General features: G+C 32.6%; 2 protein-coding genes across 3 annotated transcripts; one reads left to right on the top strand and one right to left on the bottom strand.

The window, feature by feature from the left end:
* Window positions 1-737: 737 nt before the first annotated feature.
* Window positions 738-6,946, top strand: LOC101210109 (methionine--tRNA ligase, chloroplastic/mitochondrial). Its single transcript, XM_004142694.3, has 12 exons — window positions 738-1,249; window positions 1,787-1,930; window positions 2,042-2,191; window positions 2,432-2,599; window positions 3,634-3,758; window positions 3,988-4,081; window positions 4,592-4,690; window positions 5,328-5,508; window positions 5,611-5,726; window positions 6,113-6,268; window positions 6,377-6,505; window positions 6,599-6,946. The coding sequence occupies exons 1-12, from the start codon at window positions 938-940 to the stop codon at window positions 6,758-6,760; spliced, it is 1,836 nt and encodes a 611-aa protein (XP_004142742.1). The 5' UTR covers window positions 738-937; the 3' UTR covers window positions 6,761-6,946.
* A 553-nt stretch (window positions 6,947-7,499) lies between these two features.
* LOC101210360 (UDP-glucuronic acid decarboxylase 6) lies at window positions 7,500-11,230 on the bottom strand. Of its 2 annotated transcripts, none has more exons than XM_011657056.2 (13): window positions 11,074-11,230; window positions 10,387-10,500; window positions 9,811-9,897; window positions 9,581-9,668; window positions 9,383-9,474; window positions 9,172-9,236; window positions 9,007-9,095; window positions 8,742-8,819; window positions 8,567-8,660; window positions 8,379-8,445; window positions 8,213-8,276; window positions 8,090-8,130; window positions 7,500-8,005 (listed from the first exon to the last, which is right to left on the bottom strand). In XM_011657056.2, exons 2-13 carry the CDS (start codon window positions 10,474-10,476, stop codon window positions 7,820-7,822), a joined length of 1,041 nt encoding a protein of 346 aa, XP_011655358.1. In that variant the 5' UTR covers window positions 10,477-10,500; window positions 11,074-11,230; the 3' UTR covers window positions 7,500-7,819. The 2 variants fall into 2 exon arrangements, with proteins under 2 accessions (XP_011655358.1, XP_004142743.1); XM_004142695.3 differs by lacking the exon at window positions 11,074-11,230 and adding an exon at window positions 10,709-10,868.
* Window positions 11,231-15,496: the final 4,266 nt, after the last annotated feature.

Raw genomic sequence — 15,496 nt, forward strand, 5'->3', positions numbered from 1 at the left:
GTTCTAATTTGAATAGAAGAATATGAAAATATATAACAAAAGGAACCGTGCTAAACAAATAAAAAAACTTGAAACTCAAGTACACAAAAACCAAATTCATGCTATTTCCAAAGAAGGTAACTTCTTTGTTTCCAAACCCAACCAAACTTGGCCTCGAGATGACACAAGTTCTAGGCTTCTTAACTTCTTTGCTTTCCATCCCGGTCGGACAAGCATCATGATTAGCCCAAGAACTCAATCTCTAAAGATCTATGTTCTTCATCTTGGTTGAAAAACACAGAGATTTGTCTCAAGTTTTCACTTCTTTCTTCAATTTTGTATGAGATTGCTCGAGGGTATATGAGAAGTTGAAAAAATCGAAATGCCCGAAATTGGTCATCAATTCAGGAGATCAATTCGAACTCTTGGCGATCATTGGTCGATTTCTCCTCTTATAAATCGTCTAAATCGACTTTTGTACTAAACTGCTTCGACTCGATTGATGATCACCTCTAGGGTTAGGGTGTTTAACACTCGAGACCCATGCAACAAAAACCTGTCCACATTTGTGAAAGAGTAAAATAAAAAATAAAAAATAAAATATTTTCCATCCCATCTTCAAAACTTCAAATTTTTTATAATATTTTCTATTAGAATTTTCTTAAATATATAATATTAAATACATTTAAGAAACTATGTTTTAATTTCATGAGTTGTGTTCAAATTTTTAGTTAGAAAGCCCTTATTTATCGTTCAAGTAGCTGAGAACGGGTACTATGTAAAAGAAAAATAAAATCTTGAACTACTCGACGTTCAAACTTGTGCGTCGCCTCGTCGCGGAAGCGATAAACCACAATCGGATATGGTCATTCCTTGAGAACCAAATCTGCCGGAAACGACTTTCAGCTACGGTAAGAAGAGACTCAGAGATAACACTTGCTTCCCGGAAAAAACGAAGATGGCGGCTAGAATAAACACCTCCATTCAAACCTCCCTTTGGCTCTTAAACCCTTTTCACAGTTCTCTCAATCTCAAACCCACCCATTTCAGAACCCGCCTCCATTTCTGTCAAAATCTGTTATCCTTCCCTTCCCATTCTTCTTCCAAACGAGCCATATTCTGTACCTCTACGAGCAATTTCAATTCCCATGATTCCGGAGCTGCAACAGACCCGTTTGTCATCACTACACCACTTTATTATGTTAATGCTGCTCCTCATATGGGGAGTGCTTATACTACCATTGCTGCTGATGCCGTTGCCCGGTTTCAGGTACCCCCTTTTCCCTTAATTTGGGATCTTCATTCCTGTTGTTCTTGTTGATTTTTTAGTGCTTTTATAAATCTTTTGTAGTGGGGGCTTTTGTTTATCACTTGCGATTATTTAGTTCTGAGTAATTCTTGTTCTTCTCTATTATTGGCTATTGGGTATCTTTTTATCGAAAATTGGTTGTTTAAAGTGAAGATTTTGGGATCGTACTTGACTTCTTTTATCTATTTCAATGTTATAGAGAAAGAATGTTGAGGGATTCAATTCAATTTACCCAATTCAATTCAATTCAATTCAATTCAAAGAACTAAACTCTAGGTGACCAAATCAAACGAATCCACCATCCATGCAAATCAAAGTCAACACTCTGCAGTCACTTTTGCAGTTTTTCTTCAAGGGTTAAATGGCAATGAGTTTTGGCATTCCCTTTACATGGTTAATTTATCGTATAAGCTAATGGGCATATGCTCCATGCTTGAAGGTTTGCTCGTGATATTAAGTTATAATTTGGCTAACCTGTTGTTTAAAATACAATGCCAGAGGCTGCTGGGAAAGAAAGTTATATTCATTACTGGCACAGATGAACATGGGGAGAAGATTGCCACAGCTGCTGCTACTCAAGGTTCTACCCCAAGTGAGCATTGTGATATCATCTCAGAGGCATACAAGACACTCTGGAAAGATGTAGTCCAAACACATCCCAGGATTTTCTTGTCAGTTTGCTGCATTTAATTTACTATTAAAAGTTATTCAATATATCTTATTATTACTTTCTATTGTTTTTCCCCTTTGCAGCTAGATGTGGCTTATGATAAGTTCATTCGGACAACTGATCCTAAACACGAGGCTATTGTAAAGGAATTTTATTCGAAGGTTCTTGCCAACGGAGATATTTATAGAGCTGATTATGAGGGACTCTATTGTGTAAATTGTGAAGAATACAAGGTATTGTTTTTAAACTGTATTTAATTCCTTGTCTTCCTCCCTCGCACATTAGAACATTTTGTTTCTTGGTTCATATGATATTCACAAAAGAGTTTCATGATTAACGCTTCTCTAGTAGATGTTATTCCTTGGGGTATGGATGGATTTGATAATAGTCATTTCTTCAATCCTATAAGGTGTAGCCTGTTTTAAATTTAGTTCTCTTGAATTTTGTAAGAGCGTCCATTTATAAATCTGCAGGATGAGAAGGAACTTCTTGCTGACAATTGTTGTCCTATACATCTAAAGCCCTGTGCTTCAAGGAAAGAAGACAACTACTTTTTTGCATTGTCGAAATATCAAAGATTGCTTGAAGAAACTTTAACACAGAATCCAGGTTTTGTGCAGCCTGCCTTCCGTTTGAATGAGGTGACTATAGGGTTTTTCTACTACTAGTGCGTATGTTCATGTGTTGTATTTATTTCTTGTCTCCTATGATAATTGATAAGTACAATATTTCATACTTTTTTTTAAAATTTTCTGCATCACATATAGTTTGCATCCCATATAGAAACCTGTAGATTGGAGCATATGAGAAGGCATTCAAATCAGCTGAAATTTAAAACAACGAGAAGTTACAAAGAAAAGAAAAGCTATCAGTAGAGGCCCAAAGAGATAAGATAGGCCCCCTATCACATGGGTGTATACTCAATAGAGATGAAGAGGGGGCTAGGGAGTGAAATGGGTTGTGGGTCCTTTGTGGGCCCAAAGTGAGCTTGTTGATTGTATATTGTCAAGACTCGAAGAGAGGAATGTTATCTTTTTGGTTGGTTGGTAAGCTAGAGAGGTTGGAAGCTCTCAAGTTCTCCCTTGGCTCTAGTAAACTCAGAAAAGGTTTCTATCAAGATACATGGAAAGGAACGTGATTCCGAATTTTAAATGTGGTAATTTTTTTTACGGTGCCAATAAACAACTAACAAGAATGTAAGACTTTTTATAACTGCTCGCTTGATCTTGTTTTGTTAGACTGAAGGTCATCTTGTTGGGTTGCCTCCCTTTGTTCAGCTTTCTCTTTTTGTATGGCCTTAATTCTTTCATTTTTTTTTTTCTCGATGAAAGTTCGGTTTTTCATCTAAAAATATAAACAAGAATGCCACTCCTATTTAATGATTTGCCATTGTTATAGTTTGACTTGAAAGAGCATCTATACAAAAATCTATGAATATATTCATAATAAAAATGAATTATATTATTTCAGGTTGTTCATCAACCACAACACAAACTAAACTTGTCTTTTCTTTTCTTTTGAAAAAAAAAATCAAGTTTTAGTAAATGCTCACCGCTTTAATCTAATTTGATAGTATATTTATATAGCCAGTTTTAATAACGGAATGTGTTACAATCTTTTCCACTTTGCCAATCTTGAATTATCCTTTGATTAATTCAGCATCATATCTTCCAAGGTGCAAAGCTGGATTCGAAGTGGCCTAAAAGACTTCTCTATCTCCAGAGCATCGGTAGAATGGGGAATTCCAGTTCCCAACGATGAAAAACAAACAATTTATGTTTGGTTTGATGCATTATTAGGGTAATCTCTTTCTTATGTTCTTCTAACAACTTTTGTATTGTGACTTTTTGAACCTTCAGGATTATGTCGGAGGATTTTTGTTTAAAAGATTATTTCTTTAGTTATTCATCACCCCAAACTTATGGTTTACCTCAATTTGCAACAACTTTTCTCCATTTTGTTAGGAAGTTGAAATGGAAACTATAGTCACTGCCTTCAATCTTACTCATATGAGAATTCCGTAATGTAGTTATATATCAGCGCTATCAGAGAATGGCGAGCAACCAAATTTACAAGAAGTTGTTGCTTCTGGGTGGCCTGCCTCTTTACACTTGATTGGGAAGGTAAGTGATACATTTCTGTTCTTTGATGATCTTTTAGTGCATTTTCCTGATTGTATGTAATTTTATCTTGGTGTTTTCTATTGGTGTAAACACAAGCACCTTTTAACAATTATAGTTCATCCTCTTCGATTTCTAATAAGGGAACTTCATATGGATCCGCCTTTAGGTTCTTTAGGATTTTCTCCCTTATTCTATTCATCAACAAAGTTTTTTTCTATTCTTGATAAAAAAGAAGTACGTAGATCTTGCCCTTAGTGAAAAGATCTCTTTTTTCCCTCCCTTAGCCCATTTTTCAGATTTGTATTTACTATATTCTTCTGGAATATAGCAAAAATGGAAGCTATTAATGAGCTCTGATTTCTGTGTTTATCCTCGAAGTTCTGTGTTATTATTGTATCCTCGAGCTATAATTATTAATTTCTGTGCTACTATAGATTCCCTTTCATCTTTTTTACTGATTGCAAGCTCATTCCGTTAGATGCAAATCTAATATTGTTGTTATTCTTGTAGGATATTTTACGTTTCCATGCAGTTTATTGGCCTGCTATGCTAATGTCTGCTGGACTAAAACTTCCAAAGATGGTTTTTGGTCATGGTTTCTTGACAAAGGTATGTTTGGCTTTCTACGTTGTTACAGACAAAGGAACTGTTGGCCACGGTAATGGTCTTACTTTAATGATGCAGGGGAGATTTAATATTCCACAAAGGCTATAAAGATGAAACTTGTCGCCATGATTTTATATATAGCGTTAATATTGTTTCATCTTGTGAATTGTATAGGGTCTTGGTTGTCTTGTAAATCTTACTGAATCTCTTGGAGTTGGTCAACATTCGTTTTCTCTCCTAACCAAAAACTTTCAACAATTTGGTTGTCTAAGTTCATGGATTTTTTACTTTTAGCTTCAAATTCATAAAGAAGCTTGAACCAGAAAATCTTTGCATAGGAACACATACTTCACTCTTATCTTCTTTCTGGTGAACTTCATTTTAGTGCGTAAAGCATAAACCACAAGTCTATCACTTTATGTTTCTTATTTGTGCCTTTGAAAAGTTTCTGGTGCAAGATTCTTTATGAATATAATGTATCTTGGTACCTTAAAATGTCCCGGTTCATGGAAACATAATGTTTCATGCTGGAATTTTATGCCCTGTTCTTTTGTCTGTTCCAAAAATTGTTGGCAAGCCGCAAAATCTCTTGTTGCTGATTTTATTTAATTGAGCAACCTTTTTTGTTTTGACTTTATAGGATGGCATGAAGATGGGCAAGTCACTAGGCAATACTCTCGAACCAAACGAATTGGTTGAAAAGTTCGGCTCTGATGCCGTGAGATATTTCTTTCTTCGAGAGGTGGAATTTGGTAGCGATGGGGACTATGCCGAGGATCGCTTCATCAATATTGTAAATGCTCATCTTGCAAATACAATAGGTAGTGTGAACTGTAGTTTCTTTTGAACGAAAAATTTACAGCTCTATTGCTGGAGCCTTCTGTTTGACTCACTCACTAAAATTCTTGACGTTTCTCTTGCAGGAAATCTACTAAATCGAACTCTTGGACTCCTTAAAAAGAATTGCCAATCAACTTTGGTGGTTGATTCCACTGCTGCGGCTGACGGAAACGCTTTCAAGGACAAAGTCGAAGAGCTGGTAAGTTCTAGTTGGAATTTACATTGGTATTCTGTAAGAATTCTCCCTAGCCAACACAAAAGCTTAAATATTGACATTCCCATGCTGCATGTACAACCTGCGACCACCTAGACCCCTGTCTGAGGTGTATTCCCCTTTTTACCCCTTCTCATATACACCTTCTTGATTGGAGGCCTAGCATATCTATCATCTGAGATGGCATTGAGTTTGTTAAATAACTCTGCTAATTGGTAAACCTTGAAAGTCTGTAGGATCAATTTTGAAAATGGCTTCTTAGCCATTGAATGAATCCTCTGTGGTGAGTGTGTTGTCTGTTGTATATCCTCCGTCTATGACTTTGTGACCAACATGTTTACAAGTTGTGTCGATTTTCTTTGGGCTTGTAGGTTGTGAAAGCTCGGAATAATTACGAAGAACTCGCCCTTTCATCAGCTTGTGAGGCTGTGTTAGAGATCGGAAATGCTGGAAATTCCTACATGGATGAGCGAGCACCATGGTCTCTGTTCAAACAAGGTGGTGCCTCATCAAATGCTGCTGCAAAGGTTATTCAGTTTAAAAAATCCATTTCCAATGCGAATTTTCAATCAACTTTGCCTCCCAACATTAAATAAACTCTTTCTCTGAATTCTATGGCTTGGTTTTCTTGACAGGACCTTGTTCTTATACTTGAAGCTATGCGAATTATAGCAATTGCGCTATCCCCTGTGACACCACGCTTAAGCTGGAGAATATACGCGCAACTCGGCTACTCGAAGGACCAGTTTGATGCTGCAACATGGGTCTCTTTCTCAATTTATACTTCTCTTGTATTCAATCTCTCTTTGTATGTTTAATTTCAGCCAGTGACTGAAAATTTGGCTTTTTGGATGTAGAATGAAACAAAGTGGGGAGGGTTAAAGGCTGGTCAGGTCATGGCACCTCCAAATCCAGTCTTTGCCAGGATTGAACAAGCCATCGTTAATGGTGAAGAGGAAGCTCCTAAGAAACCAGTCAAAAGTAAGAAGAAAATAGCACAAGCAGTGGCAGAATCCTAAAACCATGCATGCTCTCAAATTTGAAGTGCTCCCCCTCTCCTCTTTGGTTTTCCTCTTTACCATTTTTTTTCTTCTTCATAAATGAGTTTTTCTTAATCATTATAATATCTATCAGATACAATTGTTTGTACAATTAAAATGAAGGTAACTATTGTTGAATGCCGAGCCATGTTTTGCCCTTTTAGAGCAGTGCTGTACCTTTTCATCCATTTTTGTTTGTTAAGCCAATCAGTTTAGTTCATCAAATTGGAATTATTGTAGGACGAAATATCCTTGGGTTCAACATTGATATTTCTAAAAGCTTTTATGAATGCTAGTAAAACATTAAAAAAAAAAAAAAGTCATCTATTTTGTTTTGAGAATACCAATAACAACAATAGCTATAGCTTTTATTCGCGATTAAGCTTGAAAGAATAAAAAAGAAGATCAAAGGAAGAAATGAGAAAGACAAAAATAAAAAATAAGTCTAAAATTGGTTATACAAAAACCGATACCAATGGTACAAGAAATTTATATTCTAGTTCTAGCTAAAAAAATAAATTGGAAATTAGAAATTTATATTCAAATCTTTACAATTTTTATACATTTTACATGAAAGAAAAAATACTGATTAATTTAAAATCAATTTATCTTTGTAATAAAGATTTGCCTTGGAACAATTCATTCTCTATTTTTTCTTATTCTGGTAAAACATCTCTTCCAACTGAGCACTACTACTAATTTTGACCATCATATCATATTCTTAAAAAACTGTACTTTGAAAGCTTCTTTATAATTGTATATATATAAATGTGTGAGTGAGCTTGTGTACTGAATACAACCCAAAATTCAAAATGGTGGAGATTGTGTTTTTGTTTTTTTTACTATTTTCTTCGTAAGAATAAACATCATATAGTGAAACAAAAATTCTGACTGCCACTTATTCTAAATAAAGACAACTGAGATAATAAAAAGAACACAACACACCTAACCATCACCTAAACCAACAATCTCCTCAAACTTCCTCCATTCATTTGCTACTCCATTTTCCCCATCATCATTATACCGAGGTTGACAAGCTTATATTTTTCTTGGGACTTCGAGTCTGGTTCGGAAATCGTCCTCCATGAGCGGAAGTCCATCCCTCAACTTGATCTTTGGCTCCCATCCGAGTAACTCCTTTGCTTTTGTGATGTCGGGTTTCCTTTGACGAGGATCGTCGGGTGTGTTCTCCACCATGATGATCTCCACAGCAGGGTTGATGAGCTGCATTGTTTGACATTCACAATCAGTCCCTTTGTCATTAGGAAACAATTGTAATTGAAATTTGAAAAAACAAGCTAAATTTACCTCTTTTACAGTCTCCGCCAGTTCGAGCATTGTAAATTCACCTGAAACATAGAATATTAAAAAAGCTCTTAGGGTAGGTCAGGTCAATATGGAAACATTTTGAGCAGAAAAGCAAATGAAGACCTGGGTTTCCAATGTTGATTGGTCCAGTGTTATCACCCTCCATTAGTCGAATGAGGCCGTCAACCTTTATTCATAAAATGAACATCAGGCAATGAATCATGACATAAAAGGCTGATAATTGGTATCGTTGCTATACACGAACGATTTCAAACAAAGATTCCCTTACCATGTCAGAGACATAACAGAAACTTCTTGTCTGTGTTCCGGGTGCTTGAACTGTCAAAGGCTCGCTACTGCACAATATTTTGATAGATGGTAGCTTCTAGTTTAGTGTGGAGTGAGGAAATCAGACAAGTATTGAAGATGAACAATAGTACTACTCGGGTGAAATGATTATGTGGGGATTAGACTTACCGGATTGCTTGAGCAATGAAGTTGCTGACGACACGACCGTCATCTATATTCATCCGGGGTCCATAGGTGTTAAAAATCCTTGCAATCCTTATCTCTGCAATTGTAAAAAGTCACTAGAGAAATAGGCAATTGCACGGAAAATGGAGTCCTTATATGTGTGATCCAACAAACTCACCGATCCCATGTTGCCTGTGGTAGTCAAACATCAGAGTTTCGGCCACTCGCTTGCCCTCATCATAGCAACTTCTTACACCTGGAAAAGTTCAAGTGGAGCTAACTGAGCCATGAATTGTTGGATATTCTTCCTTCATTGCATTACAAAATCATGAGTCACATTGTTACACATGAAACTACTACTTAAATTCACATCAGTTTGAATTTACTGTTGTTTTAGAACAAACAAAAGAAGATATATTAGTTGCATTTTTCAATTAAGTTACCAATTGGGTTGACATTTCCCCAGTAGCTTTCGTCTTGCGGATGAATGAGCGGATCTCCATATACCTCGGATGTGGAGGTAAGCAAAATCCTATACAACAACTTCAATAAATAACAGAACAGAAAAATGTAAATGAACTTAGAGCTAGAGTGGATGTAGCAAAAACCTTGCTCCAACACGCTTGGCAAGTCCCAACATGTTCAGTGTGCCGATTACATTCGTTTTAATAGTCTGTCAAAAAACCACTCAGAAGGTCAGATCACCAAACATTCGCAACATGTGCTATGCTCCATTCATTAGACTCTTAACAATATATATCTTCAAATATGATGATTGTATTATCTAAAACTGAAAACATATGGAATTTGGAAACAGACCTTGACAGGGTTGTACTTGTAGAAAATTGGAGATGCCGGGCAAGCAAGATGGTATATTTGGTCAACTTCAATCAACAACGGCTCAGTGACATCTGTGGGTTAGAGGAATTGAGGAATGGTGTAAATCAGGGAAACAAAAAGAGATTCCACATGCCCCCCCAGTAACATTCAATGAAAAAACAGAAAACAAAGGAATACCATGTCGGATAAGCTCAAATCTCGGGTGGCCAATCCATTTTTTCAAGTTATCCTTCGATCCAGTGAAGTAGTTATCAGCAACAATAACCTAAAAAGCCAAGAAACAGAATGTCATGTCAAAGCAACCAACATCATCAAGGACAGGCCAATTCACTACTCGGAATATATACAGCGGTTCGGTCAATAATCGAAAAGTACAGAAACAGCAGCTAAAGTACTGAAGAAGGTACCTCATTCTTCTCATTTTGCATCAACTTGTCGACCAGGTGTGAGCCAATGAACCCAGCTCCTCCAGTCACCAAAATTCTCATATTTGCCTGTCGTAAAGCAAGATCACAATATTGGTCAAGGAAATCAACCGAGCTGAATAAGAGATTAAGGAATAGAAAATTCCAATTAAAGCCTTCCAATCAGATTCAAATTTAGTTTGATGCAAAATCTTCAATTTGGATTAATACATTGTTTTCCTAACACTCACGTTCCTCCCCCACCCACTTTAATAAACCTCTCTCTTTGTTTCAATAAAAGATATCCCAAAACCCATCCTGCTCATAAACATCTTAGATCCCCAATTTTCATAAGAACAATATTTGACCTCACAATTATGAAACATAAACAGCCTCTTCTCATTGTTGTTTTGTCAGATTTGAACCCGATCACAAGATGGTTCAAAAAATATACAAAACCATTGTACATTACCACAGAAAGATGCCAAATTTCAAAACAAAACAAGTAAGAACATAACAGAAAACAGAGCAAAAACGAAAACATTAAAAAGGGAAAAGAAAAATACAAAAGAATGATACCTGAAAAAATTTGGCACTTCTCAAAGGAGATGGAGTCGGTGGTGGCTTTGAGGAAATATGAGAATTTCCATTGGAACCCTCTTTAGCCATTACCTCAGATCTTCACTTCAAACACTGGATCATCAAAATCATCAAACATCACAATTGAATTTCAAAAACAAAAAACCCAACCAAAATGGTTGAAATTTCTCAGTATAAAAACCAAAAACTCAAATAGACAATAGACTTGGATTTGATGCAAAATAAAGAATGTATCACATTAGAAATGCAATGCAACAAAGTCAAACCAAAAACAACCGAAAAAAAAAAAAAAAAACCCAACCCTTCAAAGTGAATTCCCCAAATTCTAAGCTTCAATTCAGCTGCTTGGAAAATCTAAGTTGCTAGCAATGCCTTTTATATAGGAATTTATAAGATGGGTATTAAAAAAAATGAAGAAAATAATTGAATATAAGAATGAATAGACCAAATTACGACGACTTGAAGAGAAAGAGAATGAAGAAAAAACTTCAAAAACACGAAAAGTAGAAAGCTTTTGAGCAAAGAAAGTGAGGACTAACCCACCAAACAATTCCAGATCTAAATCTAACAGAACCAAAACAGTTGTTATAAGAAAAAAAAAATCGAAAATTGGTGAATGATATATGGAATCAAGTAAAAGAAAGTGGAAAATGAGGAGATTTTCACCTTGGATTAGGAAAATAAAAATCTGGAGTGGGTTTAAATTGGGATTGAAAATAAAAGGTATTTGAGTAGAAATTTATATAGAAATGGAAGGGATGAGTGATATTTTTGGGGAGAGAAGAGAAAATCGCGGGTCCCAAAAATGGGAATTAGAGAAGTGAGAGTTGAAACTGAAGAGAGTTACGTTTCACGGAGATTAGCTGTCAAATTCTTTTAGGATTAATTCATAATTAATGGGTTACCGTAGATTACACCTCATATTGTTTATCCATCTTAATCATCATTTTTCTTTACATCTAACTCTCTTTTTAACCTTCTATTTTGGATGAACATCCACCCCTCTCACATTCTTAGCAGCCGGGTGTTCATACTCCTTCACCCGGGTTACGATCATTTTTCAGGTTATATCAATATTTCTAAAACCCCCCTCAAATCTAATCTTTCATCCGTATATCCCTTTAGAAAATATCTTTCTATATTTAAATCTGTATATATTATGAAACCTATGTTTCAAGTACAATCAATTTTGATAATGAACTCTAGAAACGGTTTAAATATGGAAAATGGAGATTGTATTTGGGTGGAAGCATAAGGTATTTGCATCTTCTAAATTGTAAATATTTTCTCTAATACATTTTCAAATTTAGTGATATGCCATTCTTCCCATTATTGGCTAAGTTGTTAAAAATATTTGCTACATTGATTTTCTTTCTTACTTCTTTATATATATATATTTTTACTATATTTGTGTTGAGAGAGATAATTTTTTAAATAAAAAGTTTTTGATGTTAATAACTAAAAACATTGTGATTTTTACTTATTTTCATCAAAATCTCAAATATTTATAAAAAGTTACTTTGTCTTTTTTCTTAAAAAAAAATACTTAAGGTGTTGTTTTATTGCTTGGACAATATAGTTTAAGTTCATATATTTTTTTAAAGATTTTCTACCTTATATTTTCTGTCCATTAACTTTTTTATATTTTGAAATATATTTATTCTTTTAATTGCTTTGCTTGTATTTTTTGTTAGAGTTTAATTTTATATTTATAATTTGAATTAGCAAGTATTTAGGATTTGGTAAGGGTTATTTTGGTCCATTTCTAATTAATAATGCAAAAAAAAAATTATTTGCTGTTTATCCAAATTTCAAAACTTCTTTTTTTGCTATTTTTTAAAATGAAATATCTTATTTTCCTATTCTTTTGGTCCCTTTTTCCAACAAAAAGAAGATAAAGTTTACGAGGAATTGATAAGAAGTCTATTTTCCTTTAAAAAAAAGTAACGTCAAAATAAATAGTATTTAGTGCAACTTTGAAAAGTATATGTTTGTGGCACGGATTTGTTCGAAGGTGTTCTAACAAAGGGTAAATGCAAATCTTTTGAATAATGGGACGACGAGGGCAAGAGATATATAATAATGTATACTTTTGGGTTTGGTTGATCAATCGACTAAAAAAGTTATGAACCCAATAAATGACCATATTGAAAATGGTAGGTCGGGTTTTTTGAACACCCCCAGTCAATACAATGGGTATTTTAAAAAATAGCAAAATATTAAAACTACAAAATTCATCAAACCCTCTATAGCTCGTTTGAAAATTTTGCTATATTTTGTAAATAGTTTCATTTTTTGTGCTATTCATATAAATTTTCCTATTTAAAAAGAGTTACGTTGTTTTTAAATATTAGATATTAGCTTATTGAGTATTGTGGTAGACTATGAATATTTTATTATATTTGTAAATATTTTTAGGAATGTTTTCGTAAAATATATTTGCTACCTATACTTTAAGATTTGATGTTTGATTTTGTAATTTTAAATGTCTCATTTTAATATTTTAAATACTTTAAAGATAAATTTTTTTATAGCCAAATATTTATGCTCCAACAAAATCGGTTTTTATTTAATTTCTTTTGGTACACTGAATAAATAGTTTGTTTGTTTAAATTAATTTTTTTACATATTAGTTGTTTGTGGTTGATTTTCTTTCAAAAGTTCTTTTTGATTTATTAATATGTTTACTCATCAATTTAAAAATACAAAACTTTTGTTATTTAACTAATGTCCATACAAATTAATTGAATATTTGAAAATGTAATAATTAAAATTAAACCAACTTCCAGTTACTTAGACGAAAATAGTATTTTAATATTTAAAATAGGATATCAGTGGTTTGTTTTTTTGGGGCTAAATTGCAATAATTATTCCCAAAAGTGGTTTGAACCAAATAAAGTATGATTTATTTAAAATAGGAAATAAATATTTATTATTTGCATTGTCATAGTTTTAAAAATAATGTGAGGTTTAAGATAAAGGAAAACTATGATAAATTTCCATGTGAACAAACTCATTACTATTTTAAAACATTCTGATTTTAGTTTCCAAACTTTGTAGTACAAAATAAAAATTAATATTGTTATTTTTAAAAGAATGATAGTTGAACAGAAAATTTCGATCAATTAGGTTTCGTCAAGTTGTCACACCAAATATTGTAATAATTATAATTTGATTGAATTTTGGTGATTAAATTTTATTATATCAAATTGAATTCAGACAATATAAAAATTGGATGAAACAAATAAAATGAATCTAAGCTCAAGCCCAATAAACAAATGAGCCCAAACTCACTTAAAACTTAAGAAAATTATCTATAAACAAAAACCTTCTCATTTCTTTTGAGGATATTTTGGTGGAAAGAAGAATTGAAACTTTGAAGAAATGAATCCTCAAACTTCTAAAAAGCTCTCAGCATGTGCAAGTTCTTATTAACCTCGAGATCATCATTTTTTGAAATATTGAAGATTTAGAAGATTAAACTTTCCTTAAATTTCAGAATATTGAAGATCAAATCAACTTGTAACTACAACTTTCCGAAGACCGAAGACCAAGAAATTTTAATTTGTATTTGAGAGAAAACATCAAATGAGTAAATAATACAGATTGTATCCACTATATTAGTCAATATACAAAATTCAATTCTACGAATTATATTTCTTCAAAAATGTCGTGTGAACAGTGACATTTTTAAAAACTAATAATAAAGTTCATGATTTAATTTTATATGAATCAAGTTCTTTTGTTAGTTTAATAAATGTGAGATATGAAGATGTGAGGTAGAGAATCGAGATTGTGTTTTATGTTTAAATAAATCGCATACAATTCATATTTTGTTTTAGTGAAATAATAAAACAACAATTTTATGTTTTCATTTATTCAATATTTGAATTTTGCATTTTAAAATGTAAAATTATATTAAGTACATTTAAAAATATAACATTTCACGATATAAACTCAATTTATTTTTTGAATATTAGTTGAAACAACGTGTGTTTCATTTAAAATAATATTAGTTTTAACTTGATAATAAGTTTTGTTAGGGACACTTGCACACTTGACAAAACAAGTTATAATAACTAATTCTATAACACACACTTTATTATTTACGAAAATGATAAAAAAAATAAAGTCTAACCAACACATATAAAACTATATAAAACTATGTATTTGATTATTTTTGCTATATTTGCAAAATCACAAACTTTAAAAACATTTTTGCAAAATAGCTAAACTAATTTATCACCCAATACAATTTTCTTTTCTTTTTTATTTTTTTTTATCATTTTTATATATACAAAGTTACTTGAAATTTAAGTCATAAACATACGTTTAAATCAAATTAAGAGACGTACCCACGTATATATAAAAAAAATTAGTAAAATAAAACCAAATATACAAAACAAACTTAAACTAAAAGAAACTTGAAATGGTAATGTTATCTTTTATCACTTATATTCCATTACTATTTTTATAAATTTAAAAACAGAAAAAAAAAAAGAATTGGAAGAGTGTTTATAAGGAATTGTCTAATAATGGCTTTTCATTTCCTTTAATTCCCTTCGGAAAAATCATAATATTAAAATAACATAACATAATATATAAATAAAAAAAATAAAGAAAATAAAGAAAATAGAAAATATCAAAACTTTCACTTTCTCTGAATTCTCTATAATATCCATTATTTATAAGCAATTTGGGAAGTAGGATGTGACGGAAGAGTGCATGGTTACTTGACACATGGATGAACAAGGTAATCTTATTTGGACACTTAAATGTTTACAATAATAAGACACATGACATGAACATCTACACTATTAAATTACTTATTTATAATACTATCTTTTTTTTTAACCCTAAATCCTAAAACTATAAACCTAATGATGTTTTAAGAAAGTAAATTACACAAGATAGTTGTTAATAATCATATCTTAAACTTTTAATTTGTTAATTAACCCTTGGTGCGTTTGGGGAAGAGAATGAGTTATGGAGAAAAAAGATTATGATAATCCTAAGATTATAATAATTATGGTGTAATGATAATATGTATTTGGATGAAAGATTATTGTTGTAGCAGTATGATAATATG

This window comes from Cucumis sativus, chromosome 5 (genome assembly GCF_000004075.3).
Source record: "Cucumis sativus cultivar 9930 chromosome 5, Cucumber_9930_V3, whole genome shotgun sequence".
NCBI classification, from domain to species: Eukaryota; Viridiplantae; Streptophyta; class Magnoliopsida; order Cucurbitales; family Cucurbitaceae; genus Cucumis; species Cucumis sativus.

Coding starts and splice junctions, on each gene's coding strand:
- LOC101210109 (XM_004142694.3), top strand. CDS start 938: ATGGCGGCTAGAATAAACACCTCCATTCAAACCTCCCTTTGGCTCTTA. Junction 4,691..5,327: donor GTCATGGTTTCTTGACAAAG/GTATGTTTGGCT, acceptor TTGACTTTATAG/GATGGCATGAAGATGGGCAA. Junction 5,509..5,610: donor TCATCTTGCAAATACAATAG/GTAGTGTGAACT, acceptor TTTCTCTTGCAG/GAAATCTACTAAATCGAACT.
- LOC101210360 (XM_011657056.2), bottom strand. CDS start 10,476: ATGGCTAAAGAGGGTTCCAATGGAAATTCTCATATTTCCTCAAAGCCA. Junction 8,446..8,566: donor TTCATTGCTCAAGCAATCCG/GTAAGTCTAATC, acceptor AATATTGTGCAG/TAGCGAGCCTTTGACAGTTC. Junction 8,131..8,212: donor AATCAACATTGGAAACCCAG/GTCTTCATTTGC, acceptor TCTATGTTTCAG/GTGAATTTACAATGCTCGAA.